This window comes from Manis javanica, chromosome 17, assembly GCF_040802235.1.
Source record: "Manis javanica isolate MJ-LG chromosome 17, MJ_LKY, whole genome shotgun sequence".
NCBI lineage: Eukaryota > Metazoa > Chordata > Mammalia > Pholidota > Manidae > Manis > Manis javanica.
The window spans coordinates 55,118,152-55,145,660 of record NC_133172.1 but is presented as its reverse complement, the minus strand read 5'-3'; the positions used below and the strand labels follow the sequence as shown (position 1 = coordinate 55,145,660).

Here is a 27,509-nt window from a genome sequence, read left to right as displayed (position 1 = left end):
AGGCTAATGAAAAATTAAAAATACAAGAGGTACCTAAACGAAAGACTAAGACTGATATGACTCCTACTGTCTCCTCTGTCCTTTACAGGAGTTCTCAGAATCTACAGATCGTCTATCTCAAACGCCTTTCCACTCTGAAGGGACCACAAGACCAAGAACAGAAGCCCACCGAGTTAGAGGCCTCACAGATGACCCCATGTCTACCATTGAAGAATGGCCCCCAATGGGCTGGTCTTGAGTTGATGGGACTCAAAGAGGTTCTCCAGGAAACTGTTACAGGTTATTCCCTCAAACAGCCAAGTGGAAGCTAGTATTAGAGGAAAACCTTGTCAAATCCTGGTAGACACCAAAGCTACACTAAACCCCACTTAATCTAGAGCCTGCAGATGGGATCCTGGGAGAACTGGCAGAAGGCAGCAAAAGGTAAGAATTCTCACCAGAGTCAGTGCTTCTGGATCTCTATCTGTAGTGCCAGTCAAGAGAGGAGGGCAAAATCTCACTGCCCTTTCCGTCCCAAATACAGACCCACTGGTTACTGATCTTTCCTGTCCAGAGACAGCTGATCACCTTCTTGTGTGTCGTGTTTTGTGTCCTGAGAACTTGGCTTGGCAACTGTCAGGTAGGGGGTCACCCCAAAACACATAAAAATATGGTTGTACCCCATTTGCAGCTAGATACAGCTAGACAGAGATGAGGACTGCCCTCCATTTATGGCTGGGGTCCTACCATTTGCCAGCTCTCAAAAACTGTCAAAGTCTCTCTTTTGGCCATCCTTGGGAGTGACTCTGGATTTTGGGAGGGTAGGATCTTTGGTACCCTCTTTGGGGACACCACTTGGGTCCGTAGGGTTGTTCAATAGTGCCAGGAATATTTACTGTTTGTCCTGGCTGAAACCTTATAAGATACTTTAAAGGATTTTTTTAAGTAGCTCTGTGGTCAGAAACTGGAAGATTATATTCCAAGTCTGATAGAAAAATTTTATAGGCCTTTTCCCCCACAATGGAATAAAACCATTCTGAAGCCATTGTAGGATTTACTAAAGTGTTCCAAAGAAACACAGCTCTAAATCTAGAACATGCAAATCTTTTTTTTTCCATCTTACTTGAAGATCTTCTCCCTGATATAAAGGAACAAAATGAAGATGATGTAATTGGAAGCCTGGGTCAGCTATCATATCATTCAGGTGACAACCTAATTCTTTGAGAATTAAACTTGTTTAGAAATACTGAAAACCCTTGCTTAGAGCAGGGATGACAAATGCTGAGATGATGCAGGAGAAAATGCTGTCTCTGAGGCATCCTGGGAGGCAGTGCAAGCTGCCACAGGCCAGCGCAGCACAGAGCTGGCTTTGGCGAAAGTCATTTAAACTTAAATTTAAAAGATTCAGGGGAGCCTACTCCTCTTTTCGTTTCTCATTGTTACCTTTTCTATGTGATACCTGGAATCTCTGTAGCCACCATACAACACATGAAGGGAAGCTGTGCTGCAAAGAGGAGAGTGGACACATCAAGGTCTCTGATGAGGCTGCAGCAACCAAGACTGAAGCCAAGTACCCCCAGGAACAATTGTTATGTCAGAAAACAACCTTCCCACTGCACTGGGTATTATGGCAAGGGCATTGCCTTATGTGCAGCCCAAATCATCCTAAATAGAAACCTATGATAACCTTAGTGAATGGAACTTTAAGAGAAGTGAGACATGGGCTGGGTGTACCAACTGCCAATAACTGGTCCAGGCAACTTAGAAATTATCAAATGTGTGTCTGTGCTGTGTACGGTGGGGTGGGGGCGTGGGGGAGCACATGAGCACTCTGCCATGATGTTTTGAGTGAGAATATAGGTATGATCAATATAGGTGAACTCCAGCTAATAAAACAGAATTCCTCTTTCTCTATCTGGCTTAATTTTATAAAATATTTATAAGTAAGTAGATAAGTATGAAATGTGTTAAATTCTACTTAACTTTAAAGGATGTAACTTTTCTGTGTCCTTAGTGATTCAACATGAAATTTTACACAATAGAAATGGAAGAGATCACAAACCAGTCTTGCCTTATTAAAACATGAGTAAAAAAGTTCGTCCCTTTATGCAGAACAGCACAATGTGTCTCAGGTCTTGTTCTTTGCAAGAATCATCTTTAATCTCTGCTGCTGTAACTGCAGCCCCTGTCCACAGGGCACAGAGTGGAAGGGGGGGCAGACCAAGCCTGTCTGTGGGACAGGCAAGTAAAAGTGGTTCTCTGGCTTCTGGGAAATCCAAGAGGTGTCCTATAATTTCACAATCCTTTCCTCATTCTAAATCCTAAAACTTTATTATATACACACACATCTATGTATATGCATATGTATCCACATATATAATTTAGGGAAATGGCAGAGTTTTAGATACTGTATTGCAAAGGATCATGACCTTTAAAGTACAGAGATTTCATGTAAGTAGTTTATATATATATATATTGGATGAAGGCAGCAATAAAATGGGAGAATGGAGTCTTTTTAGTTGAAAATCAGAAAACAGCACAGCTCTCATTTCAACTATCCATTCCCTGAAAGTACAAATAGAAAACTGTACAAGTATTTTGGAGGAAAAAGGTCAGATGATAGAAGTCCAAGAAGCAAAGGATACACGGTGGTTCTGTTCTGTAAAACTAATTGTCATACAAGCACTACAGCTCATGACTTCGGAGTACCTGCCATGAAGGGGAAGATATTTTGTTACAAAGACCTTTCTTTTAAAAAGATTTTTAGTACAGTATAACCATCTTTTGATTTTCCACTATACAGTATATCCTTTAAGTGGTGCTCCAGCCTAAACCAAACAAAAGGAATTTCAGGGAATTAGGAATATAATTAGGTGAACTCCAGCTATATTTCACTTAGGGAAAAGAAAACCAGCAGTTTCTAAGACTGGCTTCAGAAAGAATCTCCTCAAACAGTAATAACTCGTGCTTGTATGTTCAGATACGCCTGATCTTTGACAGAAGTGCCACTGCACCAACGGCATTATTAATAATTTCGGTATTGACATGATATTTAAATCTTGAATCATGATGATCAATCAGGTTGAGCTTACAAGACAGCTCCCCAAAGAGTGTGAAATTAGGAAACAAGGAAGGAGAAGTTATTTATCTTTGCTGAGCATTTTAAATTTACAAATCATTTTCCTCAAGAGTTTCACTCATCAAAAACCTAAGTGAAAGAAGACGGTGCAGCCCAACAGGGCAGATGTCTTGGTGGCCGACCTGGGTCGAATACCACTTCAGAACCCGAATACTGGCCCTGGTCCCTGCCCACACGGACACCACGGCATGGACACCACAATGGGTCATGTCGCCTAAAAGGGATTGTTCTCTCGTAATATTTCCTGAAGACAAAATACAACATCAAATTACACTAAACCTGACAAACAAGCAATTTACTGTTTGCTCTTTCAAGCCTCATTTCCATTTGCCTGTGAGGGGAACGGGAGCATCTGAAGAACCCAGAGGAAAACGGGATTCTTAGCACGTCCGTGTGACGAGCCTCAGTGACCCCGCGCGGACCCCCGGGAACCGCCGTCCTGCCCACCCCGTGGTTTGGCCCCGCGCTGGGGCTCCTGGCGGCCCCGCCGCCCCCCGGGACTCTGACCGCACTGAGCACGTGCGCGCTCTGCACAGACAAGACCTGCCTTCAAACACTGACTCAGAGCGGCCAGGGAGAGTTAGTGCCTTGAAAATTTCAATTAATTTCATGGTGCTGGGGGGGTCCCCAAAGAATTATATTCACCTCAGAGGGGTGTGGCTTTCAGGAGGTTATTTATGCTGGGTTCTGGTGGGAAGGGGCCAACTATGAGGCGTATTTATTGCATCTTTAAGGATACTGTAGTACTAAACATACATGTAGTATTTTGAGATGTTTTGTGAAATTTGTAATCCAGGATTTAGGATATTGAGTAGATCATGCTGTCACTCAATGATTGATATTTTCAATGAACAAATAGCTGCCAGACACCAAGGAAATACACTCTCCACACATACACACACAAAAACGCAGTGTATAACCCAAATTTTTTGAAAATGTTGTCATTGTTATGCATTAGGAAGCAGTAATTTCATTATTTACATTTTACTGTAGAACCCTACATTATATTTTTAGAAACATTATATCTAGGCAAAGCATGCGTGTGTCATAGGAAACCAAAGGCAGTGGGCTTCTCATTGACACATGCAGCTCAATTTAAAGGGAATTCAGAAATAATTTTCATCTGCTTAGTCTCTGCAGGGTATTTTTAAGTATTTTAAAATTCATGGGAATAATGAACACTCAGAAGAATTACATCTTTGGCAATGACAAAATACATTGAGAGGTTTTAGTGTCTTTGCAAACTGCCACTTGAGCTTGTTATGTATGAACTCTTTGCTCTTTAAAATTGAGAACAAAGCAATTAACTACAATTTCACACCTTCAGGAGGACTAAGAACACAATCTGCCACTTATTGTAAATTCCGAAGTGTATTCTTTCACTTACATCTATGGTTCCATTGTGAGGAAATTTTCTTCTTACTCAAAGAAAAGTTAAGAAAGTGAATCTTTTCTTTTGTTCTCTGAAAATGGGCAACACATGCCAATCTTGTTCTAGAGAAAATAAGCTTAATAGGCCTGCTATAAAAATAACTGTGAGGCTGATATTTCAGAACCTGACGCACACGGACAGACCACATCTAGTGGGACAATGGGACCAATGGGTGGGTGACAGGACCCAGGAAGCATGCGCCTTGGCAGTGGAGCACAGCGGTAGTGCACGTGCATGGCACGGTGCATGGGCACGTGCTCAGGGCCCCACAGAAACCCCCGAATCCCTGCACACTAAACAGCACACCAGCCTCACACACACGTCAATCGGAGAGATTGGGAGTAAAAGCAATTAACTCCCACTTACACAGGTGGGATGATGGATTTGAGCCCAGGTGGCCTGACCAGAACCTGGGCACGCCCTCTGTCTATGCTACACTCCACCCAGATGTGAGTAGTTCGGGGACCGGCGAAGGCTGAACAAGGTCAGTGGCATTCATGCCAATGGGTTACAGCTCAGCACATATTCCACCAAAAGCAACATAATGCTCCCTTTTTTTGTCAACAATGAAAAATCGAAACAACTCACTTGATTTTCACACGGTAGAACTTCTCAATGCCGAATTAGTTACACTTCCAGGCTTGTATTTTTACTTCTACTGTTCTATGTAGATTCTAACTTATAAATGCCAATGCAATGAATTGAAATGTAATCACATAAAGATTGACTTCTTTTCACATTGTGCCATGTTCACAGGGAAAACTCAGGAATTCCTTCCCAATAATCCCCTCTGTGAAGAAAGTGAAGGTTCCTTACCGCCAGGATTCTCACCTGGCCCTGGTCAGCTTGCTCACTACACACGTGGGCAATACGTTGTTACTGATTGTATATAAAGAGTTCTGCCCAGTGCTCTGGGCTGCTGCAAGGCTGCAAGGGCTGCAGGAGAGCAGAGACTGGAGTGGTGGCAGCACCGAGGACAGGGACTGAGAGGGCAGAGAGGCCCAGAGGCAGAGAACAGCTTGCTGCGTACAGACTCGCTCTGAGTGGATGGGATTCTAATGACTGACCTGCCACCGTGGGAATAAAGTTGGGTATAAACCCTTTCACCCCAGAAACATTCCATTGTCATTTTTTGGTCTCACTGAATCCATAGTGAATTGTCTGGGGCTGAAACTCATTGGCAAGACACCCTCTTTGACCACATGCTTACAATATACAAATGAAGGCTTAAATTTAAGAAAAAGGTAAAGGCTAATGTTTTAAGAAATGTAATCCCAGGAAAAGCAAGTGAAGGGAAAAGGAGAGAGGCAGGAATGTTGGAAGCAAAGACAAGGTGCTTTACTCAGGTGGCTGCAGTGCCACAGGAGAAACAGCTGATCACTCAGCCACACGGGACACCTGTGCCGTGCGTACAGCAGCCCCCTACCGCAGGCCATGCAGCAGCAGAGAGCATGCCCTCCCGGCCCTCGGTCAGCTCCTGGGTCCACTGGGCAGGGTCCGCCCCACTAGGAGTGCGCTCCTCACTCCCAGCCGTGTCACCCAGCATTCCAGACCTGCTCAGGGACGCCGCGTGGTGCTCCCTGTGCCCTGGCACCTCCCCCTCCCCCGGAAGCGGGGGGAGGAGCCAGAGCCTCAGGGGGCCCGTCGGGGCGGGCTGCCTGCGGGAGCTTCCGGGTCCCCCATCCTGGGAGGGCACAGACAGGCGCCCTCTAGCTGCCCGCGCTCACCCTGCGGGAGGGTGGGATCCCCGTGCTGCCCTCAGGTGGTGTGCAAGACGCCGCGGTTGGGAGGCGGCAGCGAAAGCTGGGGCTCTTTCCATGAACCAGCAGCCAAAGTGACCCATCCAGGTTTAACCCGGGAAGACACACCAGTGAACTGCCAACCCAACAGAGCACCCTGAAAAAACCCAATCCTGCCAGAAGTGGACACGGACGGCTGGAGCGCCCAGGATTTCTGGTATTGGGGTGTACAGCGCCGTCCACAACTCAGTGAGCAGAATAAAAAATCACAGTATTTACTAGTGGTGACCCCCAGCCATTTGTCTTCAGCTGAGATGAGTACAGAGAAGCGACAGTGAACATCAACTTAATCTACCCCCTGAGGTTGATGATTAAAATTAGGCTGACCAGGACTAAGCCAAAATACACAGAAAAGGTTAAGATATTTCTAATGCCTGAAAGCAGTTATTTTGAGGAGAAAAAAAATCAAAATTACCTTTGATGTGTCAACATATTCCTGCACATGTAACAAGGAAAGAGCCTTCACTGAGGGAAAAGCCATGCTACGTGAGATGCCACCAGTTCTCAACTGTTTCAATGCATAAGAAAGTACTAATATCATAACTTTAATATGTACTTTTGTATAAGAAACTAGAAAATTGCAATTGGAAAATGATTACAAACATGCCTGTGTGTCAGTGTCAGAGTTAGGAATGAATCGGATTCTGGGTGCACGTGGTTTTCTAAGGCTATAGTCAAGAGGTCCTGGAGCATATTAATATGATGACATTAAAGTGAACACATGTGGGTGTGCAAATATTTGGACAAGATTACTATTCCCTCTGTGTTTCTGCAAACCCTGTGGCACACAGCACAGCGATGCGCTCCTGGCTGTGTTCATCAGGTTTCAGATGTGAGGGGCGCTGCCCGGCCTCCGGCCTCCTCCCTGCCCGCCCAGGGAGCCCCTCTCTCAGGCCTCCACGGGCTGCCTGCTCCAAGCCGCAACACTTCCTTAACAAAACCTGCCCAGAGATCAGCCCACCAGTCAGTCAAGAGCAGTCTTGTGCCTCTGTTAAATCCCCAGCCTGGAGGCCTGGAGGGATTATTGATCCACTGATTGATTTGATAAGCAACAGGATGTAATGGAAGGCACAATGGCCTTGGAGTTAAAAGATGTGGTTTAAAAGGCTTAGCATGAGACTTTCAGTGTGTGATGCTGGGAAGGTAATTGTACCTCTCTCCACACCAGCTTCCTCACTCAAATGGGGAATTCTAATATCCAATTAGAACGGAGAGCAAATTACTGTGGCCAAAGCCCAGAGTAAGAGTAGCTTAACCAAGGCACAAGCCGATTCCCTTCTGCCTATCAGGAGGATCCTAAGAGGCCTGAATCCAGCTGTGTGGCCTCCACAGGCCTGGCAGCTCCCGCTGCTCCCTTCTTACTGCTCACCCATCACTGATGTCACACTCAGGGTGCAGCAGGGTGAGAGGTGGCCCCTGATCATATCCCTGGGCTCACATTCCCACCGATAGGAAGGAAAACTGAGGAGTGAAACCCACGTCTCTCTAAGGGCACAGTGGTGGTGTGCTAGAGGCGGCCCATGCCAGCTCGTGAGAGCCAGGTGTTGGCTTTTCAGGGACTCTATGAGCTGGGTGTCAAACAGAGTCTTCATTAAAATTAAATGACAGAAACTCACAACAAATTACATTAAAAAGAAGGGCAGCAGAGACTCAAAACTCAACCCTTCCTGATTCTGTATCTCACTATTGTCTATGTTCTTATGTTATTTGCCCCTGTTGTTAATGCACGGAAACACCATGCAAGGAGAGGCTACTGCACATCTTGTCCGACAGCGGAGAAGCTCCATGTTGATAGCTGGAAATCAATCACGGCGGGTGTGTTCACACTACAGGAATTGGCAGACACTGCAATTCAGCATTTAGTGTATGTTTTGTTGATTGTCTAGACCAGCAGCTGGCAAACCAGCCCATAACCTGTTCTGGTTCAGTCCTTCTACTGAAAGTGTTCTACATTTTAAAGTGCAGAAGAAAGGAAGAGAGGGGGGAAATAAGTTTCAGCGACTGACTGTATGTGGTTACAAAGCTTAAATATTCACTAGCAGGTCCTTGACAAGCAATATTTCCCAAACCTGATGGGAGAAAATGTCAATAATGCAAATGAAACTGAAAAGCTCCCTTGCTGGCTGTCAGCCGGATGTCACCCTCAACTCGGACGCAGCCTCATTCCTTGTCACGTGGCCCCTCTGGCTTCAAAGTCAGCAGGGGAGAATCCCTCGTGTTGAATCCCTCCCACACTTTGAATCTTCCCAGGAAGCTCCCGGTCCCTTTTAGGGTTCACCTGGATAGGTCAGGCGTGCTGGGGTGAACGGCCCTGGCAGTGAGCCGAGCCATGGAGTATGACCTAAGCATGAAGGGACAGCCGGCATAGTCGCAGGTCCCGCCCCCAGGCAGGAGGACGGAGCGCGCATGACCTTGTCCATGAGGGTCATCCTGGGATTCTTCCCACTGCAGGAGGAACCTCACAGTTTACGGCGCATCTACCTCTCACTTACATGATTGTTTTGAGACTCTAATGAGATTACGGACACACATTCACTAGAACACCTGATGCTTCTTTCAACAGTTACTGATTTGAGCTCCTTTTCAAATGAAAGCAGTATTTTAAGTATTGATGGCTAACAAGAGCCACAGGTGCAGAAGTGAAGCAACAACCGACGAGCTGTGTTTCTCACAAGCTCCACAGAAACACTTGGAACCCACGTGCACAAAGATGATACACACAGAAAACTATCGCCATTTCAAGGCCCGGATGTCACCTCCACCCTATCTAGCAAGGTCAACACCCTTAGTCTTTGTTAAAAACAAGACAAACAGACCAGAGGGATTTGTTTAAGGTAGGCTACACACCACCAAACGGAGGCTTGATGACAGCTGCCGCTCTCCCACAAACGGAACCGTGGACCCCTCAGCCGGGAATCACCCCATCAGCTCTGGTGAGGCCCTCTGCCCGGCAGACCCCCGCCACCCCCTACGGGAAAGGCACTTTGCAGAAACCGACCGGCTCGTTTGCCTGGTGGGGCGCCCAGTTCCCGCTCCTGCCGCCGGCGCAGGTCCCGCGTTTCGGGCCCCTCCTCAGAGCTCCCTTCTCTCTGCTGCACGGGGTGCTGCCCAATTCGAATCGATTTTTGCTCAAGTAAACTCTTAAAATGTTTGATAGGCCTCAGTTTATCTTTAAACAGTCCTGGTGCTGATCTGAGGGGACTCCAGGGCGACCCCGACAGCCCCAGGAGCAGTGAGCCCCCGGCGGACGTACCTGCTGAGCCCCAGAGCCCGCGGCGTCCTCGCTGCCTCTGCGGGTGGCCGGCAGGTCCCTCCTGCACCCTGGACCCCAGCCCACCAGCTTTTGCTTATGAGCTTCCAGCCTGTTTGAGCCTCGAGTCAGCTGGAGTTAGGTGGGTCTGACTCAAAAAACGGACTGTCCGACTTAAGCTGGACCAGGGCCAGTATGAGGCCTCGAGTGAATAAAGTTTGTTTCCAGACTGAACAAGCAGGTTAAACTCATCGAAGATAATCTTGAATTACAGTGGCCGCACTGGGGAACTTTTAACCTAGACAAGCTTATCCATGTACGAGGTGCCCTGGAGAAAAAGGGGTCTCAGCCAGGTGCTCACCATAAAGGGTGGAGGGAAAATTATTTTTCCGCCTCTATGGTTTTGGGTGAGCGGGATGAGACCCCCCAGGGTCACCCACTCACTCCAGAGTCGCAGAAGACGGTGTCAAACGTTCATAAAAAAACAGAAGTAAAATCAATGGATCACTTAAGGATTAATTAGCAAAGGTTTATTGTGCAAGTACCAATGAAGATAGTTAGTTGCAAGTCAGCTCAGCTGGGTCATCTTCCTGAGAGACCCTGCCTTCCCCTAAAGGAAACTGACCTTATAACCAACCAGCCTTTTTCTCTAATATAACTGTCTTGCTCCCACTCTTCCCTATAAAATATAAAAGTCTTTCATTTTGCACAGCTCCTGGGAGCTCTTTTCTATCTGCGAGACAGGATGCGGCCCAGTGCACAAACCGTGGAATAAAGCCAATTATGACCCTTAAAATGTATTCAGTTGAATTTTGTTTTTAAACAAGACAAAGAGAAACCACCAAACAAACCTGCGTGTGGACAGAGCAAGAGAAACACTACAGCAGGTGGAACAGGAAGAATTCTGGACTCGAGGAAGGAAGACCTGGGCTTAAGTTCCTGTTCCATCCTGGTTGTGGTTATGTCACCGTCAGTTTCTTCTACTGATAAAAATACATGCTATTGATCAAGTAGAAGTACTGGGGTGATGACCACATGAGAATATGGAAAATTCTTCACAATAATAATGGTGGCTCCCACCAACGTAGCGCTCATGATGTGCCAAGCCTTGTTTTAAGCACTTTCTATATGTTATCAATTTAACACTCAAAAAAACCCTGTACATTACAGATGAGGCAACTGAGGCACAGAGAAGTTAAGTGACCTGCCTGAAGCGCGCAGGCTGAACTCGACCAGTGTGGATTCTGGGGGAAGTGGTCCGGCCCACCTGGAGTCTCAGGCAGGTGCTCGGCCACGCCCCCTCCTACCACCCGACCCGCTGCTGGTCCGGCTGCGCTCTGTGCACCTGTCCTGCGGCCCCTCTGGGGATGTTCAGTCACTTTGCAGCTCACTTCTCTCAGGCACGCCCTTCAGCCTTTGGGCGACGCCGAGCTCCCCCAGGTCCACTCACATCTGAACCTGAAAGGTAAAGAAGCAGATTTCTGAGAATGAGGTATGGGAACTGAATACAAGCCCAGGGGACAGAGCAGGGGGGCGGGGAGAGGACAAAGAGCCACTGGAGGGAGAAAGTGCAGACATCACCCCTTTCAAGGAAAAGAGAAGCGGCCTGGCCCCAGAGGGCAGTTGAGCCAGGAGAACAAAGCCCACATCAAAAGCCAGGACGCAGTGTGGGAGGCCACCAGGGTGAGAACAGTCGTTTCCTTCTGGAGGCTCCTGGAGGCTGGGCAGGCTTCATTCTCCTTTATAGTCCTGAAATCCCTGGCCGAGGAGAGAGTGGAAACATCCCCCAAGAAGCAGTGCTGATTGGGTGGGGATGGAAAGACCAGGCATAGCCTGAGTGCACGCCTCATTCCCAAGGGCCTACCCACCCAAGGAAGACGCTCACTAAGAAGGCAGCGTTGGGCTGAGACCTAAGGACATCATGAACCAGCAAATTCAGCTCTGGGGAAAGACTGAGATTGAATGAGGAGGTTTGTGTTTCTTGGAGATTGAGGGTAGATTCTCAAGCCCAGCTTTCACATACTCAGGTAAATTACGACATCTGACATCTCAGGGACTTCTCGCTGGGAGCTCTGGGAGAGAGGAAGGAGCTATGGAAACTGAGCCCTGATTTACCACTTATTTTTATTATTTTTTTTCATTTTTAAGAATTTCAAATCTATGAAAAAGATCCATATAGTGAGCGAACCCCTGAACTGTTAGCTCTCCACCTCCACTTATCCTTGCCCCTCTCTGGATATACACATGCACACACTTCTCCTCTATCAGCTGACCCCAAAATAGTGGCAGACATCATGAAACTTAAAATCCCCCCCACAATAAGAATACTCTCTGACCAACCTAATTGCCAGTACCACTGCTAGAAAATCAGCAGTAGTTCCAGTGTCATCCAAACTTGACTGCACTCTTATTAAATTCCCAAACCCTCCACCCACCCCAAATGACAGCAGTTTTCCCCCAGCCTTGATCCAGGATCCAATCAAGGTTTATCAGTCCCCTTTTGTCTTTTTGGTCTCTTCCACTGGAGAAAAGCCTCCAATTTGGGAGGTAGGATAGCGGCCCCCAAAGATGTCCACGTCTTAATCCACAGAACTTGTGAACATGTGGCTAAAGGGACTTTGTGGACATGATTTGGCAAAGGATCTAGAGTTGGGGCATTTCCCTAAGTTATCTAATGTCTTGCAAGGGTCCTTAAATAGGGAGGCAAGAGCGTCAGAGACGGAGGAGACGTGACGACGGAAGCAGCGTGATGAGAGTCAGGGATTTAAGGCAACCCTGAGAAGCTAGGAAAGGAAGGAATAGATCCTCCCCAAGAGCACCCAGAAGGAACACAGCTCCGACCACACCTTGATTTTAGTCCTCTAGAACTGGAAGGTAACGTGTTATATGTTTAGCCACCAAGTTTGTGGTAATTTGTTCCCACAGCAACAGGGAACCTGATATATCCAGGCCAGTTGTCCTGTGGAACTTGTCATTGTGGCTGTTTCCTATTGACTACATTTAGGTTAAACATTTTCATCAAGACCCCCGCATGAATGATGTGGTGTACCTCCCACTCATTGCACCAAGAGGAAGATAAGCTCAAAGTCTCCCATGACTGGTAACGCTAAACTTGGCCCCTGGTTCAGATGGTAGCCCTCCCATCTTGAAACTGTAAATCACAGCCCCCTCCAGGGTTAACAAAACGTGGGATAAAACTTTAAGAGCATGGGATTCTCCTGCTCCTCCACAGCCACTCAGCGGGTTTGGTGGCACGACAGTCGTGTAAAAGGCATTCTGGAAGCCTGGGTATTTTGTAGTAGACACATTTTGAGCCTCCGGCTAAGGGCATTAGAAGAAACTTTATACTAATCTAGGTGCTCAGGGGATAAAACCAATGTTTTTGCCTGAGCAAGCAAGGAAATCTGGTTACACAGAAATTGTGTCCTTCAAATCCACTAAAATGTGTTCTGAAATGCAACACTATACAATTGGTTCATCTACAAGTTGAGATATGTACACAGAGACGGGCTCAGGGTGCAGATTATTGTGTATGGGCTCCGAGTACATGTCCACCATGCCCATGTCTATGGGAGTCAGCGCCCGTTTGAGAAGCTACTGTTCTGTTCGTCAATGCTGAGCTCATGGCGACAAGGGACTGAGCCAGATCAAGATGCCGGTGGACCAGGAACTCTGTGGCCTGCAATAACAGCTACAAAGGGGCCAGAAGCACGGCAGATGGCCCACTCCCCTTCAGTACCCTCTCATAAAACAGCACTGGCCAGCAGGAACATAATGTGAGCCACATATGGAATCATGAATTTTCTACTAGCCACATTAAAAGAACTAAAGAAACACAAGGCAAAATTAACTTTTTAAATTTAGGTCAATATATTCATTAAATATTAGAACTATTCACAAAATAGCATTTAAACATGTAATCAGTATGAAAGTTATTAATAATCTATTTAATTATTTTCTTGCTCCCAGTCTTTGAAATCTGGTGTGTGTTCTGTCCTTGGGGCATGTCTCATTTGGGACAAGCTGCACGGCAAGTGCTCAGCAGGCCACAGGTGGCTGGTAGCTGTCAGACTGGGCAGTGCCATCTGATCTACAACTCCATCTCTGAAAAGTGCAGTTCTCACATGCTGTTCAACATCCTAAATTATCAGTCTCCTGTCTTTTTTTCCTCCCCTTCCAAACTCACAATCCCAACATATTAAGGTTGAAAAGGCCAAAAGAAAAATTGCCTGACCAGAGTGCTGTTTGATCCCTTCCTAGGAATATATTTGACAATTGCACTGAACTAAAAAGCAGGTGAGAAAGGGAAATGCATGAGAATGAAGCAGCAGCCATCCAACCTATATAAGCTTTTGGAATATGCCCCACATTTGCACTGGCTACATGGGGTCCCTGGCTTCCTCAGCAAAGTAGAAGCTCCAGGAATATGGAATAAACCAATACTGATTTTAGGCAGAAAAAGGGAAAGAGCTGAGAATAAGAACTATCAGCCAGGGAAACAATTAACAATTAATCTGTAGCCTTCAAATCCAAGGAATTTCAGTGGTATTTCACACTTCTACAAAAATATACAACCAGTAACTGGAAGGATCGTCTATTTCGTTTTTGTTCTTCAGGCCTTTTACTTGAACCAAGGGAGATAAGTAGGTTTGGCAGTTTCTGCTCTCAGAAGTCAGTCTGGGGGAGTCCTGTGCACCAGTCATCTCCTTGTACTGTACTGCATCCACATGAGGGGCAACTGAGCTTATCCAGGGGTTCAGGAGGAGCAAGGAGTTGGCTAGGTTTCTAATAATTTCTGTGCAGCTAGTATCACCATTTTGCAAATTTGGTAATTGCATTTTAGAGACATGAAGCAATGTGCTGAAGTTATTCAGCCAGTGAACAGGATTTGAACCCTAGGAGGAATGTGGCAAGTCAGCAGAATATCCAGGCTGTCCCCGTGTGTGTGACAGAGAGGATGGTGGAGACACTGAAGTTCCCTAAAGATCCCTGGAGGTTGGCCTAAGGCAGGTAGGTGGTGTCCAGTGGGGCAGTGAATCAGGAGCCAGGCCTGTGGTCAGCTGGGCCTGCTGTGAGCCGTGGTACAGAGATTAAAGCTTCTGGGCCTTATCTGTGGACCTGGGCTAATAGCAAGACCCAACATTTATTGTGGGCTTCCTGTACACATTCACTGCCTCAAATTTCTTTATCTCTAGATTGGGAATAATAAGAGTAGTAAAGAGAATAATAAACAATAGGTCCCATTTATTGAGCATTTAATTGCACAAAAATATTTAAGAAATGCACACACCTTGGTGTTCCTCATCTGTAGCCTGGGAATAATAATTAGTAATAATAAAATATAAAACCATTTCTTAAACACTTAATAGATTACAAGCCCCTGTTCTAAGTGATTCACATACCTGTTTCCCTCACTGATGAATTGGGAACATTAATGAATCCTCACAAGTGGCAGCTAACATGTTCTGAGGTTCGCTGCGTGCCAGGTCCTGCCTCAGAACACTACACAGACTAAACAGACGAGGCCAACTTGACTGGGCGCCCAGCAATTCTCCAATGTTATCTCCCCTCCCTCTGTTCCACCACACTGGGCCCCTCTAGATGCTCTTCAAACACAACTACGCTCAGGCCCACCTCAGCCTTTGCATGAGCCATTCCCTCAGCTGGGTACCCTTTCCCAGATGCCCACATGGCTCACTCCCTCACCTGCCCCCTCACCTCCCTGCTCAGAGATGGTTCCTTCTGGGCCCTTCCCTGACCAGGCCATTTAAAATCCAGGGCCTATCCTAGTGCCTGACACACATAAGTCAACCAGCAAATGTTTTATGAATACATGCTTAGAGAATGGCAGCAGTCTGTGTAAGGTTTGGAACTGGGTCCCTCGGCCAGCCTCCTTAGAGCAGACAGACTTAGGAAAGGGCACCCCACATGAGGACACCCGGGCATGACAAAGTGCTTGAAGAAGGGTACAAAAGCTGCTCCGTGACTAGAACCGAACCTGGGGGAATGGGGAGGGGTCAGGGTAGGCAGGCAGGTCCATGTCCGAGGTGGCGGGAACCCATGAGGAATGCAGGGCCGCTGAACAGCAGGAGGCCGACACGAACCTGGCATGGATTTTTAACACGTTCACTCTAGCCGCTGTTGATAAAACAGGAGATTCAGGAATCCAGGATGAGGCCGTGGAGACGGGGTAGCCTTGACACCCACCCATTTGTGCACTGGGCTTCTCAAGAGCACCTGAGCCTCTGGGTGAGCAACCAGCAGGGGCCGGTGGGCGGAGCCCGGTCGAGGCCCCGCCCAGAGAGCCTGAATCCTCCCCCCTCCCCAGGGAGCAAGGGCCCCGCGCCCACCCCACCGACTCCTGGGGCTCAGACTCGGCCGGGCGGCGGAGGCCGGACACAAACACGAGGCAGCCTCCTCTCACCAAGAGCCCCTTCCCTGGGTCACTCCCCTTTCTAGAAATAATAATTGCCAACAGTTTGGTGAAGACACTCAGATCTTTTAGCAAATGTATTTTTTTTTACTTTCTTACCCAAACAACATTCTAAAAACATGCAAACACTACAGAAGTATGTGAAGTTAAAAATGAAACTTCCTTTTCTCTCTTTGGCCCTAAATCTTACTTCCTTTCTTTGATATAACCAATAATAATAGGCTGGTAAGTCTCCTGTTGAGACTTTTTAATTTTTAAATACTCTCAATATTTGGTAATGAAACAAAAAAAATCAGAGCACTTTAATACAAAGGAAGGTATTTGTGATTATTTTTTCTAATATTTCATTATAAAAATTTCTAAACATACATGAGTGTAGAGAGGATACATGATGAACTCTGACTTACTCACTGCCAAAATCTGACAGTAATATTCATCCATATCTGCTTCTGTGCTGAAGTATTTCTAAGCAGCCCCAGGCTTCAGGACATTTCATTCCCAGTTACTTTCCTAATAGTCTCAACTACCTGAGGACATTTTCTTAAATGATTCTAATGCTATATTCACACAGACAAGATTAACAATCATCACATAATATCAAAAAACCAGAACATACCTTTTCCCTTGATTGTCCCCACATGTCTTTTATAGCCAGCTTTTGCAACTGTTTTGCAAAAGCTCTTTATGTGGTTTTTCCTCTCTACTGCATTTCTAGACCTACTCATGGGGTAAGATCTCGGGAGATCAGTAACTCTTTTAAATAATCCAACTAACATCTTGATAAAAATTCTTAAAAATCCATGTTACAAAACAGCCTGTAGAGTATGCGCCTTTTTAATTATTTTGCAATCATCTGAAATGATGCTCCTACTTGCCCTTGTATCAGATTTGCCATTTGCGAGCATTTCTGTGCCATAAATTGCAGGCTTCATGGCCCATTATTTTTCAATACTCCAGTGGGTATTTCCTATACACAGGGGACTCTACCAGGTAACCACAGTATAAACATTAAAACCAGGATATCACTACTGATCAATATGAATACATGATCCTCAAGTGCCATTCAGAATTTTTCCTTTCCCTTATATATTTTTAAATATACAGTACTACTTGCATTTTCCTAAAATAAAAAAAAAACAGTATCAAAAGTGCTCTACCTTTGCACACCCCCAAAATCTAAGTCCCTTATTGAGACTCATTAGTTAGGCCTTCAGCCTTCAGACATTTTTCTGTGCAACACACACAGGCCTGCACTTACACTGCCCCCTTCTTTTTTTTTTAAAGTTTTACCTTGCTTTTCACTCATAAAAATATAATCTCTTTGGAAGCTCATTCTGTATCAATAAATCATGGACTTGTCCTTTTAAAAATTAATTTTTAATTATTTCAAATAAAATTGGAATTTTTTCTGCCACTTAAAAAAGAAATGTCCTCCACACAAGCATTCCACATTATGCATGCAAATATCTATACACCCACAATTAGCCATTTCCCTGATTACTCCTTGTCTTTTGCTTCCATCAACGATACTCCGGTGACCATTCCAGGACCAGACATCTGTGTTTACTCCTATGACTACCAAGCATGGTGACTGAAGTTATGGAATAGCATTTCAGATGCTAAAAATATTCTGCCAAAGGGCTCCTAGCAAAGCCTTTACTGGTCAGTTCTCCCAGTGAGGCAAGACACGGCCCGTTTCTCCTGAGTAATCAATACTAGACTATACTCCTCTTATTTTAAAGCCAATTTTGATGGACTAGAGATAATGGTAACTTGATAGGCTTTTCAATTTTCTCCACTGCTGGCAAAGTTGATTATAACTTTAATTTTGACTAACTTGCAAGCTTGATACTAACACTGCTTTTCAGCACAGTAGCAGCTAGTTAAGTGCTTAATAAATGAGATCTATTTATATCTGTCTTATTTCTGTGTCCTTTGTTGAAAGCTGGTATTGCACGTGTGGCCTTAATCTACGAGCATTCTCCATCTTAAAGTTGGTCCATTTTTCATACGATAACTTACTGAGCACCTACTCTATGCCAAGCAGGCATTGTTTTAAGTGCTGGGGAAACAGCAATAAATAGTCTATTCTCATGGAGCTCTCATCCTAGGGTAGAAAACAAATAAGCAAATGATCATAATTATTGGTGATGTTTGCCTAGATAGGTCTGGAAAGAGGCAATTGAACGTATTTATTAATATAGCGGTTTGAAGAGTGTGCGATAGATGGAAGGAGGATGGAAAGTCGACAACTGTTGAAACAGTGATGGATCCATGGGCCTTCCTCATGTTATTTTCTGTACATTCTGAGAATGTGTACGGCATAGTGGGGGATCATTGTCTTGGGAGATCTTTTAGTTTGACTGTAATTTCCAAACGTCTCTAGGACATTTTTCTCCCTATCACTAGGATGTGGGGTGTCATCATCCACAAAATGCCCCGGGGAAAAGCAGCTGTCTGCGGGGGAGGCCATTCTCCAGGAAGACTGCCGGGTCCGTGGGCGATGCGGTACGGGGTGGGGGCGCAGCGATGACAGCGGCAGTCCCTGCGGATTTGTGGATGTGGCGGCAGCCGAGCGATTTCTGTGGGAATATCCACCTCCTTTTTTGTTTGAAGTGATGTATACTGATGCATTTTGCCTATTTTCTCTAAAATACCTACTATATCCAATAAAGTTGGCAAATCAATCTACATGATGAGCATATGCATCTTTCTCCACTTTGTCTTAATAAAAGGCTTAAACTTTTACCTTTTCTTACTACTGCTATCAACATTTCGTTACTGTAAAGGGACGAAGGCTCCCCCCTCACCTGCCCTTACTACCTTCAGCCTCCTCCGCAATTTCTGGCGGTTCCGGTTTCCCCGCCATTTTCCAACGTGCCTCTTTGTGCACATGCACCTTAAACAATTGGTTTAAAATGCGAGGGCAGAAGGCTGTGCAGAGAGCATGCCTGCAGCGTGCGTCCCCACAGCGGTTGACCAGCGTGAGGAGCAGAGGGGTTTCCTCCCAGCAAGTGGAGCGCCCCGGGCCCTGACAGCTAGGGCACAGAGCGCATGCGCACACCACGAGGCCATGACCCAGGATGGCACGACCCAAGGCCAGAGCCAGGGTCCCGGTGGGACGGCGCTTGCGTGTTGTCCCTCTCCAGGTTGCTTGTGCTGTCACTGTGGGACAAGTGTGCAGGTGCTGTGTGTGATACGCACGCATTCGAGTCTTTCTGTTCACAGATCCTCATTTAACAGCCTGTGAGAGCTTAGTCATCTATTTCATAGATGAGAAGAATGATACTTAAAAGCCAAGGGCACCCCTACTTAAAAACTCGTCCTCAGCCACCATGTGCGGTCGAGTGCTTTGCTCGGGGTCACACGGACAGGTGAGGCCCTGGAGGCCACCACCTCACTGACAGCGGCCAGCACTGATGGGGCTTTTCTGACAGGGAAGAGATCAAGTACACGAACGATGGGGGAGCGTCCTAGTGGGGGTTGGTTTTAGGCCTCTTATGTACAGATCTTTCTTTAAAATATCCTCAGGCTGGGTCCAGGCCACAGGCTGTCTTCCATTCCCAGTTCTGGACCTGGGCCACACAAAGAGACCTTGGCCAGCCCTGGACATGCAGGGCTAAGACCCCACTGAGGGGGCAGACTCCTGATGCAGGACAGAGGGTGTGGTGCCCAGGATGGCAGGAGACAGCACCAGGCAAAGGCTGCAGCATCAGAGGAAGGGGAAGACGGAGGCCCGAGTACTTCCCCAGATGTGAAGGTGGCTGCGGGGGCTGAGGAAACAGGGTGTACAGTCACCCTGCCACCATTTCTGGGCAGGCCCATTGGTGGGCAGGCCCTCTGATCTTGCCCACTGCCCAAGGAGACAGGGACCAGCCACAGACACCACCTCCAACCCCCATCCTCCTGCCCTTTTCCAGGGTGGGGAGCACAGGTGCTCATTCCCAGGTCTGCCATCTTGAACTCCCCACTCAAGGGCCGGTGAACAAGCCATTATGGGAAGCCTGGTCTGTAGAGGCAGCTGGAGCTGCGGGGGGTGTGGAGTACTTAGGTGGGTAACGGATGAAGAGCCGATCCTCCTCTTTCTTCACCCAGCGCAGGAGTTTGGTCACTACCAAGATGGCCCCTGCCTTGGTCACCAGGGGGCTGAGGCAGGTATAGAGCTCAAATTTGGAGGTCACCTGTGGGTTTGAGGAGATAGCGTCAGCTGGGCCAGAGCTGGCCATGCCCAATCCTGTCCACCCCTCCCAAGCCCCATGCCTGTCTCCTGTTTGGAAGCCACACCTGGCAGCCCACCTGGCGCTGCTCTGTCACTGGGCTAACAGGTAAGCTGACATTGTGTCGTGCATGGCCAGGGCTTCTCAGCTGGCCCAAAGGATCAGCTGGATCTAGTGGCATCAAGTGGGTAATGCTGGCTGTGTGCGTGTGTACTTGCTCAGTTTGCTAGTCTACGGACTGGGTACAACAGCAACAGTGCTTAACATTTAATGAGCAACTGCTGTATACAGGTCCTGTTCTAAGTTCCACACACCTGTTTTCATCCTCTGTGACTTGGGCATAGGAGGATTAATTCAATTTAATCCTCATACCAACCTGACAGGCCTAATTTGATCAGTTCACTAAACCTTTCACGGCTCTCCCCCTTGCTCCTTCTGTTCCAGCTACACAATTTGCTGTTCTTCAAACATAACCTGGCTCCGCCCCATCTCAGCATTTTGCTCAATCCTTTCCTCTGCCAGGTGTACTCTTCCTCCAGGTACCCACATGGCTCACTGCCTCTCCTCCCACTTACATGCTATCTCCTCAGAGAGGCATCCCCTGGCCACCTGATTTAAAACCCTGGGCCTATCATATCTTGATTTGGAAATACCATTCTCCAATGGCTCCTTGAACAAAAGGTTGACTTCAGAGCTGGCAGAGAGAAAGTTCAAAATGAGCTTGGAACATCTTGTGCCAGGAAGTAAGATGTGCTTAAGCAGTGATGGGGCATGTCAGAAAACCTCAGGGGCCAGCCTGGCTAAATCACAGCTCCCCCTGGCTACATCAGACACAATTTGAGCACCAAAATTAATGACAGAAAAGGCATTTAGCCTACAGAGCTGAAGAAAAATCCTAGAGACCATACTGATACAAAATTTAAAACTCAACAAGCAAGTAGGAGGAGGAAAAGTTCTCCACACAATAGAATCACAACCAATAAATGTAGAACGAAGTCAGGAAAATCACCATCTGCTAATCACCAGAGATAATGGTTGCAGGCAAGAATCGTTAATGGATATTAGAAATAGCAGCTGAAACTATGATGAAAAACAGAACACTGACATAACCACCACAACATATTTACTCATTACAAAGAGGGAAAATACTAACTTTATAGTGGAGAAATCTGGCAGACACCGCCTTATATAAGGGATCAAAGTTAATGCCATCAGCACTGGGACCAACTGACACTGCTGGCCTCCTGATGTGATACAGAGAAGGGCACTTCTGTGATATTCTTGCTAAAAATGCATGGCCTCAGTTTAGTCATTATAAAATATCAAGAAAAACCCAAGTTGAGGAAAATTCTACAAACTAACTGGCTGGTACTCTTTAGTAAACAAACTGCCAAGGTCATGAAAACATTAAAGATTGAGGAACTGTTCAGAATAAGTGAGACTAAGGAGATACAATAAATATATTCAACAAGTGATCCTGGACTGGATTCTGGAGCAGTAAAAGGACAGTAGTGGGACAACTGGTGAAATCTGAAGCCTGTGGATTAGATATTACTGATGCTGCTTTCCTTATTTTTGTAAGTTCCTCTGATTGTGTTAACATCTGGAGAAACTAGGTGAAGGAACTATTTATAATAATTCTTTCTACTATTTTGCAATTTCTACGTCTAAAATTGCTTGAAAGCTAGAAAATGAAATAAAATCATCAGCCTAAAACAGTATCTGGTACACAGCAGATGTGCAATAAATGATTTAATAGATGTGCACTGAATGGCGGAGCCTGGGGGAAGGTGCCTTTCCCAGTGGGGTCCCCTTAACCAAATCCCTGAAGAGCTCACCTTTATTAGACCCATAGGAAGTGAGGACAGGAGCCCTGAAGAGACCCTAGGGCACGGTACCCCGAGTAGAAGGCTCAGCTTGGCACCATGCCTGTAGTGTCCAAGGAGTGCTGGGGACTCAGAGAGTCAAAACTGAACTGGTGCCTGCAGACCTGGGTGGGACTAATGAGAAGGAGCAGCACCGGAATGGTTCTTAATGGGGCCTCTTGAAAGTCAAAGACACTCTTCTCGCTGCTGATGGGGGAAAGGTGCAAAGAGAAGGCTGGAGCTAATGGAGGGTTGAAGACGCTGTGACTGATCTTTGTGGATCTCAAAGCCACCTGTGTAATGGCAGGGGCAGTGCTGGATTGCCCAGGCACAGGCATGGTGTGCTTCCTGGAGGCGGTGGAGGGAAGGAAGCTCAAACCGGGGAACTTAACCTCTCAGACCCGTGGGACTCACCCAGGCTAGCAGAGTCTCCTTCTCAGCCACATGGTAAATGAGGCGCAGGGGCCGGGAGGCGCTGTGCAGGCGAGAGTGCAGGCGGTGATACAGGTCGGACAGGCGCTGCCGCTCCCCCTCTCTGCTGTAGGGGTCCTCCAGCTCCGGGCTGCAGTGGGGGAGAGGCGGGACCAGGTCAGTCTAGAGCTTTCTTGGCCGGCCCATGTCTCCAGTCTGGGGAGTTCAGTTAAGGGAGGGAGCTGAGCCTCCCCCCATTAGACTGGAGACTTCTCGGTTTGTGGCCCAGCTTTCCCATCACACTAGGGGGTTCCTTGAGTACTAGGGCCCTCTTCTCCCCTAGAATAAGGGATTTATTCCTTGAGGCTAGTGTTTGATCCTCCCTCATCAGAGACCCATTCCATCTTTCTAAAGCGTGGCTGGTTCTCTCTGCAGAGTCCTATCTATAAAATGCTGAAATTTCCTCCCAGTTAAATAAGGCTTCCTGCCCATCCATAGGGTCAGGGCCCACCTGGTAAACTGAGGCAGCTGGCGGTGATGGTCAGGGATGTCCAGTGGCTTATAGAGAAAGTGCCGGAGGCCAGGTGCCCCCACAGCCTGCACACTGTAGGCGGGGGCATTGGTGGATGGGGCATGAGAGAAACTGGCCGCCTCCTCAAGGACACGCATGGCACCAAGGTTGTGCATGCCCTCTTCTACCAGGCGCCGGCAGGTGGCCATGTCATGGAAGGCCTCGGGATTGGTGCCAAGAAGCAGCAGGCAGACAGGTATTGCATCCAGGCGGGCCACATAGGCGTAGAAGAAACCGTCGGGGTTGAAGCGGGGCAGGCACACAGGTGCCCAGGCCTCCCCTGCTGCAAAGGCCGGTGCACCCACCCAGTCAAGCAGCAACTGCAGGTCGGCTGGGTCCAGCCGGCACTCAGCCAGCACGGTCCGCTCCTGGGCTACTGTCACCAGTCGACCGCCAACCGCCAGCACTGACAGGGCCAGGCCAGGTGCCGTGCAACGTCGCAGCAGCGAACCCAGTGCATCCCGCAGTGGGCGAGCAAGGGGCACGCAGCGCACAGCGCCCAGGAGCAGCGCACCTGGGTCTCGCTCTACACTATCCAGAAGCCGGTCTAGGGTGCGCTCCGAGCCAGCCAGCAGGCGGCGCAGGTCGTAGTTCTGTTTGCGTGCAAAGATGCGGGCCACGCTTGCGCGAGTCAACGTGCTTACGATCTGTGCGTGCACAGCCAGCAGCTCCCCGCGTAGCTGGGCTGCGGACTGCGGAGTCCTTGACACGGCCACCAGCAGCAGTGGGCCCTGCTGCAGGAACACCAGCTTGTGGTCCTCTGAGAGGGCAGGGATGGGGCAGAAGGTAGAGATGGGTCAGGGGTGACCAGAGGGGGTCGGGTAGGGTTTTTCTGCCCTTTCCCCAAACACACACACTCCTGGGGAAGTTTGCACAGTCACTCTATGGACACTTGGACTAACGTAAGGACAAGCTCAGGGAGTTTGGACATTTGTAGAGACATGATGGGATGGTCAAGGAATCCGGTTAGACACACAGCACAGGTCTGGGAAAGAGGGAGCAAGGACTGACAGAGCCGGAAAGACACCCACACGGCCCCCAAAGCCACACTCTCACACAAACAATTATCCAGCCAGTCACTCAGATACCAGGGAGTCAATCACTCAGAACCTAGGAAGCCAGACATGGACCAAGTCCCAAACCCCCACCCAACAGATAAGAGGCCCAGCAGGCCATCCACACTCATTGACTCCCCCTGGCTGGCTGGATGATTCCCCGGGCAGACAGACAGACACACCTATGGCTAGCCAGCCACACTCCCAGTCACCATTCCCAAGCCTCATGCCCCTTGGCTCACCAGCGTAGATGGCGCGGATGGCATCTCCCGCACTCTGCACGAAGGACACGAGGGCTGTCATCACACCCATGGTAGCCGACAGTGCCTCCACACTACCGTACCTCGAGTAGATAGGCTTGCCTGCCTCACTCAGCACAAACACATGCTTCCGCTTGCTGCGCCAGTCCTCGTCACTGGGGTCCTCGCCCTGGCCCCCAGAGCCACTCTCAGGGCCACCCATGGGACTAGTTTCAGAGGCCGCAGGACCCCAGAGCCCACAGGTGCATGATGGAACCTCTGATGGGGTCTCTGACTGGGGCACTGGTGACAGCAGGTCGGGTGGCTGGTCCTTCGTCTCCGGTCCTGAAAGGGAACTCCAATGGGTCATCTGCTGGTGGACTGCCACTAATCGCTACCAGCCCCCAGTGATCTGTAACACTGACACAGACCTCCAGGTGTCTCCTCCTCTGCCCCTCCATGACATCCACACAATCTAATCTCTCACTCATCTTACTGAACCCTCCACGTCCCTAGACACCAACTATTCCCCTCTCAATACCTGCCATTCCCAAGACATCAAAGCACCCCATTGCCTCTGAATGGTCATTATATTTTCATCTCCAATGACCCATCATTAATACTTCTGACCTCTAATTAATTCTCTTGATATCTACTTATCCCTCAATAGCTATCATTACATCTACTAGTATCTGGGTCATGGAATGCCACCCTCTACCCTAACCCCTTATTTATTCTCACTGGTCCCTAATAACCCCACTGACGGTCCTAGTCACCCTTCTTTGTTCTTGGTGATGACTAATTCTCCCAATGACTGCCATGAATATTCACAAACCCAGAGCTTCAGGACTCCCCTAACTGACTATTTATACCCACTGCTGTTCACTAACATTCTAATGACCTCACATGAATATCACTAATACCTGGGCCTTTAATGGCCTTCAATGACTGCCCTGACCCATAATTAGCTCTTCTCCCCATCCACTCCATTCCCACCATTCACCTCCACTAATATCCAAGACTCCCAGTGACCTCCACTGATTCCTCTAGCCCTCTTTTATTCCATTCTCCCTTCTCCCCAGTGACCACTGTTAATCTCGACTAACACCCAGGACTTCTGTGACCTCTACTTGCTCCCTTGACTCCCCTTAATTCTCACTGATAACCAGTCCCCTCCTACAATAACTACCGCAATATATACTAACACACAGGATTTTAATGAGCTCCACTGCCCCTCCCCACAATCATCATTAACTACCACCAATGACATCTATGACCTCACTGCCCCTTGCCGACTCCCTGACACCTTTCCCATGTACTCCCGTTGATGTTCACTGATCCCCCAAAGACATCCATTTTTATCCATTGATAACTATGCCTCAACAATTTTCCCATAAAAGCCCAATCACCTCACATTCCCTCATTCTCATTGACATTCACTAACCCTCTGTGCCCCCAATTACCAATTATCTCCTCCCAATGCCTGCAAATACTTGCCAATAATTCGCAAGTTCTCAGACACTCCCCCCCACAACATACATACACGGTTTATTCTCAGTGATGCCCACTGATCATTCCGAATGACTCCATTAATATCCATCCCCATTAATTACAAAGTAGTCAGTAAGCACTGATTTCCCAATGACTCCAATTGATTTCCCACTGAATACCTTTACATATCCACCTGGATCTTCAATGACCCTCCTACTGGTCCTCTGACTCTCCAAATCTCATTTGTGTCCACTGCCTCCCCAACAATCATCACTATTTAAACATTCACTAATATCTGGTTCCTTAAAGACTCCCTCCAACAACTCACCATTGACTCCTCAATGATGTAAGTACTCCGAATGCCCAATGGCCCCCACTGATGCCCTTTATCACAATGACTTTACACCCTCGTCCCCAAAGACACCGCCTTCTAAGTAGTCCTCCTTTGTTCCCATTAACTTTCTTTTGGTCATTCATTGACCTAAATATCCAAAATCCCCAACACCCCTCTTTGACCCCAACTGATCCCTTCCTGATTCCTCAAAAACCTAAACTCACATCAAGCCCCAGTGAACATCCATTAACACCCACTGATTCCTCAATGATGTAAACTACACCATGAATCCACAAGGACCTCCGACTGACAGTTACGGTTTAAGCTACTTCCTTGGTTCCCAAAGACTCCTCATTGGTTCCCCCTACAATTACACCCCCTAGGGATTCCTTCCAAGACCCGAGTGAGCGGAAGGCACACCTGTTCCCTCCAGGCCCGTGTCTCCAGGATCCAGCGGGTTCTCGTGCATCCCTCCACCGTCTCCAGCCTCCTCACTGGGGAGCCGCACGTCTTCCAAGTCCTCCGCGTCCCCGGGGGCTGGGGCAGCAGTGTCTCCTCCGACCTCCATCTGCTCATCCCTGTGGGGAAGAGGAAGTGAGGGTGACGGTAGCAAAAGAAACTTCTTCAGGGGACCCTAGTATTTGTTTTCCCTCGGGTTTCAACAGGATGACACATTCAAAAACATGTCCAAATACTTGCACCCTCCAACACTTTCCGAAGAGGGAGTCTCAGGAAATAAAGAAACATAAACACCTGTTTCAACCCTGTGACTCATTGGGTAGGTACCATTACTTCCCGTCGCCGCGGTGCCATCACACTTCCGGGTGCGGTGCTGTTCTGAAGACACTTCCGGTGGCGAAGCCGTCTTTATTCTCTCTCCGCGGCATCCGAACCCACTGTTCCCCCGCCCGCTCGCGTTCCCTCACCGTTGAGATGGCGCACGCCACTCCCGGGTTTCTGTCGGATCTGGTTGGGAATCCAGCCGTCCCCCTCTGCAGTCCTTCTCTCAGCACCTGCTCGCACAGCTAACGCACGGGCGGGGACCCTTCTCTTACAGAAGGCTGTCAGCGTGAGGGGGCGCGGCCCACGTTCAGCCAATCCGGAGTATGGAGGGCGGTACAGCCTCCCTCAGGGCCCAATCAGAAGATGCCGACTCCCGCGGGTCCGCCCCAACCCTCGCGTCTTATCTCTACCAATACTGTGCGTTAGACTGCTATTGCACCCGCTCATGCCTTGACTGACATCTCCCCGGACCCAATCGAGTCTCGAGCCCATTCCTCTCTTCGCCCGAGGT

At 48.0% G+C, this 27,509-nt stretch overlaps 1 protein-coding gene across 5 annotated transcripts; it reads right to left on the bottom strand.

Annotated features, from left to right (window-relative positions):
* Nucleotides 1-10,103: 10,103 nt before the first annotated feature.
* Nucleotides 10,104-27,298, bottom strand: MON1B (MON1 homolog B, secretory trafficking associated). Of its 5 annotated transcripts, none has more exons than XM_036993817.2 (7): nucleotides 27,142-27,298; nucleotides 26,636-26,793; nucleotides 24,394-24,735; nucleotides 23,037-23,856; nucleotides 22,529-22,676; nucleotides 20,080-20,213; nucleotides 10,104-11,057 (listed from the first exon to the last, which is right to left on the bottom strand). In XM_036993817.2, the coding sequence occupies exons 2-7, from the start codon at nucleotides 26,781-26,783 to the stop codon at nucleotides 11,009-11,011; spliced, it is 1,641 nt and encodes a 546-aa protein (XP_036849712.2). In that variant the 5' UTR covers nucleotides 26,784-26,793; nucleotides 27,142-27,298; the 3' UTR covers nucleotides 10,104-11,008. The 5 variants fall into 5 exon arrangements, with proteins under 5 accessions (XP_036849712.2, XP_036849713.2, XP_017529266.3 ...); XM_017673777.3 differs by lacking the exon at nucleotides 10,104-11,057 and adding an exon at nucleotides 14,824-15,737; XM_036993818.2 differs by lacking the exon at nucleotides 20,080-20,213.
* Between the last annotated feature and the right edge of the window lie 211 nt (nucleotides 27,299-27,509).

Coding starts and splice junctions, on each gene's coding strand:
- MON1B (XM_017673773.3), bottom strand. CDS start 26,783: ATGGAGGTCGGAGGAGACACTGCTGCCCCAGCCCCCGGGGACGCGGAG. Junction 23,857..24,393: donor CATCCGCGCCATCTACGCTG/GTGAGCCAAGGG, acceptor CTGCCCTCTCAG/AGGACCACAAGCTGGTGTTC. Junction 20,214..22,528: donor AGGAGACTCTGCTAGCCTGG/GTGAGTCCCACG, acceptor TCAAACCCACAG/GTGACCTCCAAATTTGAGCT.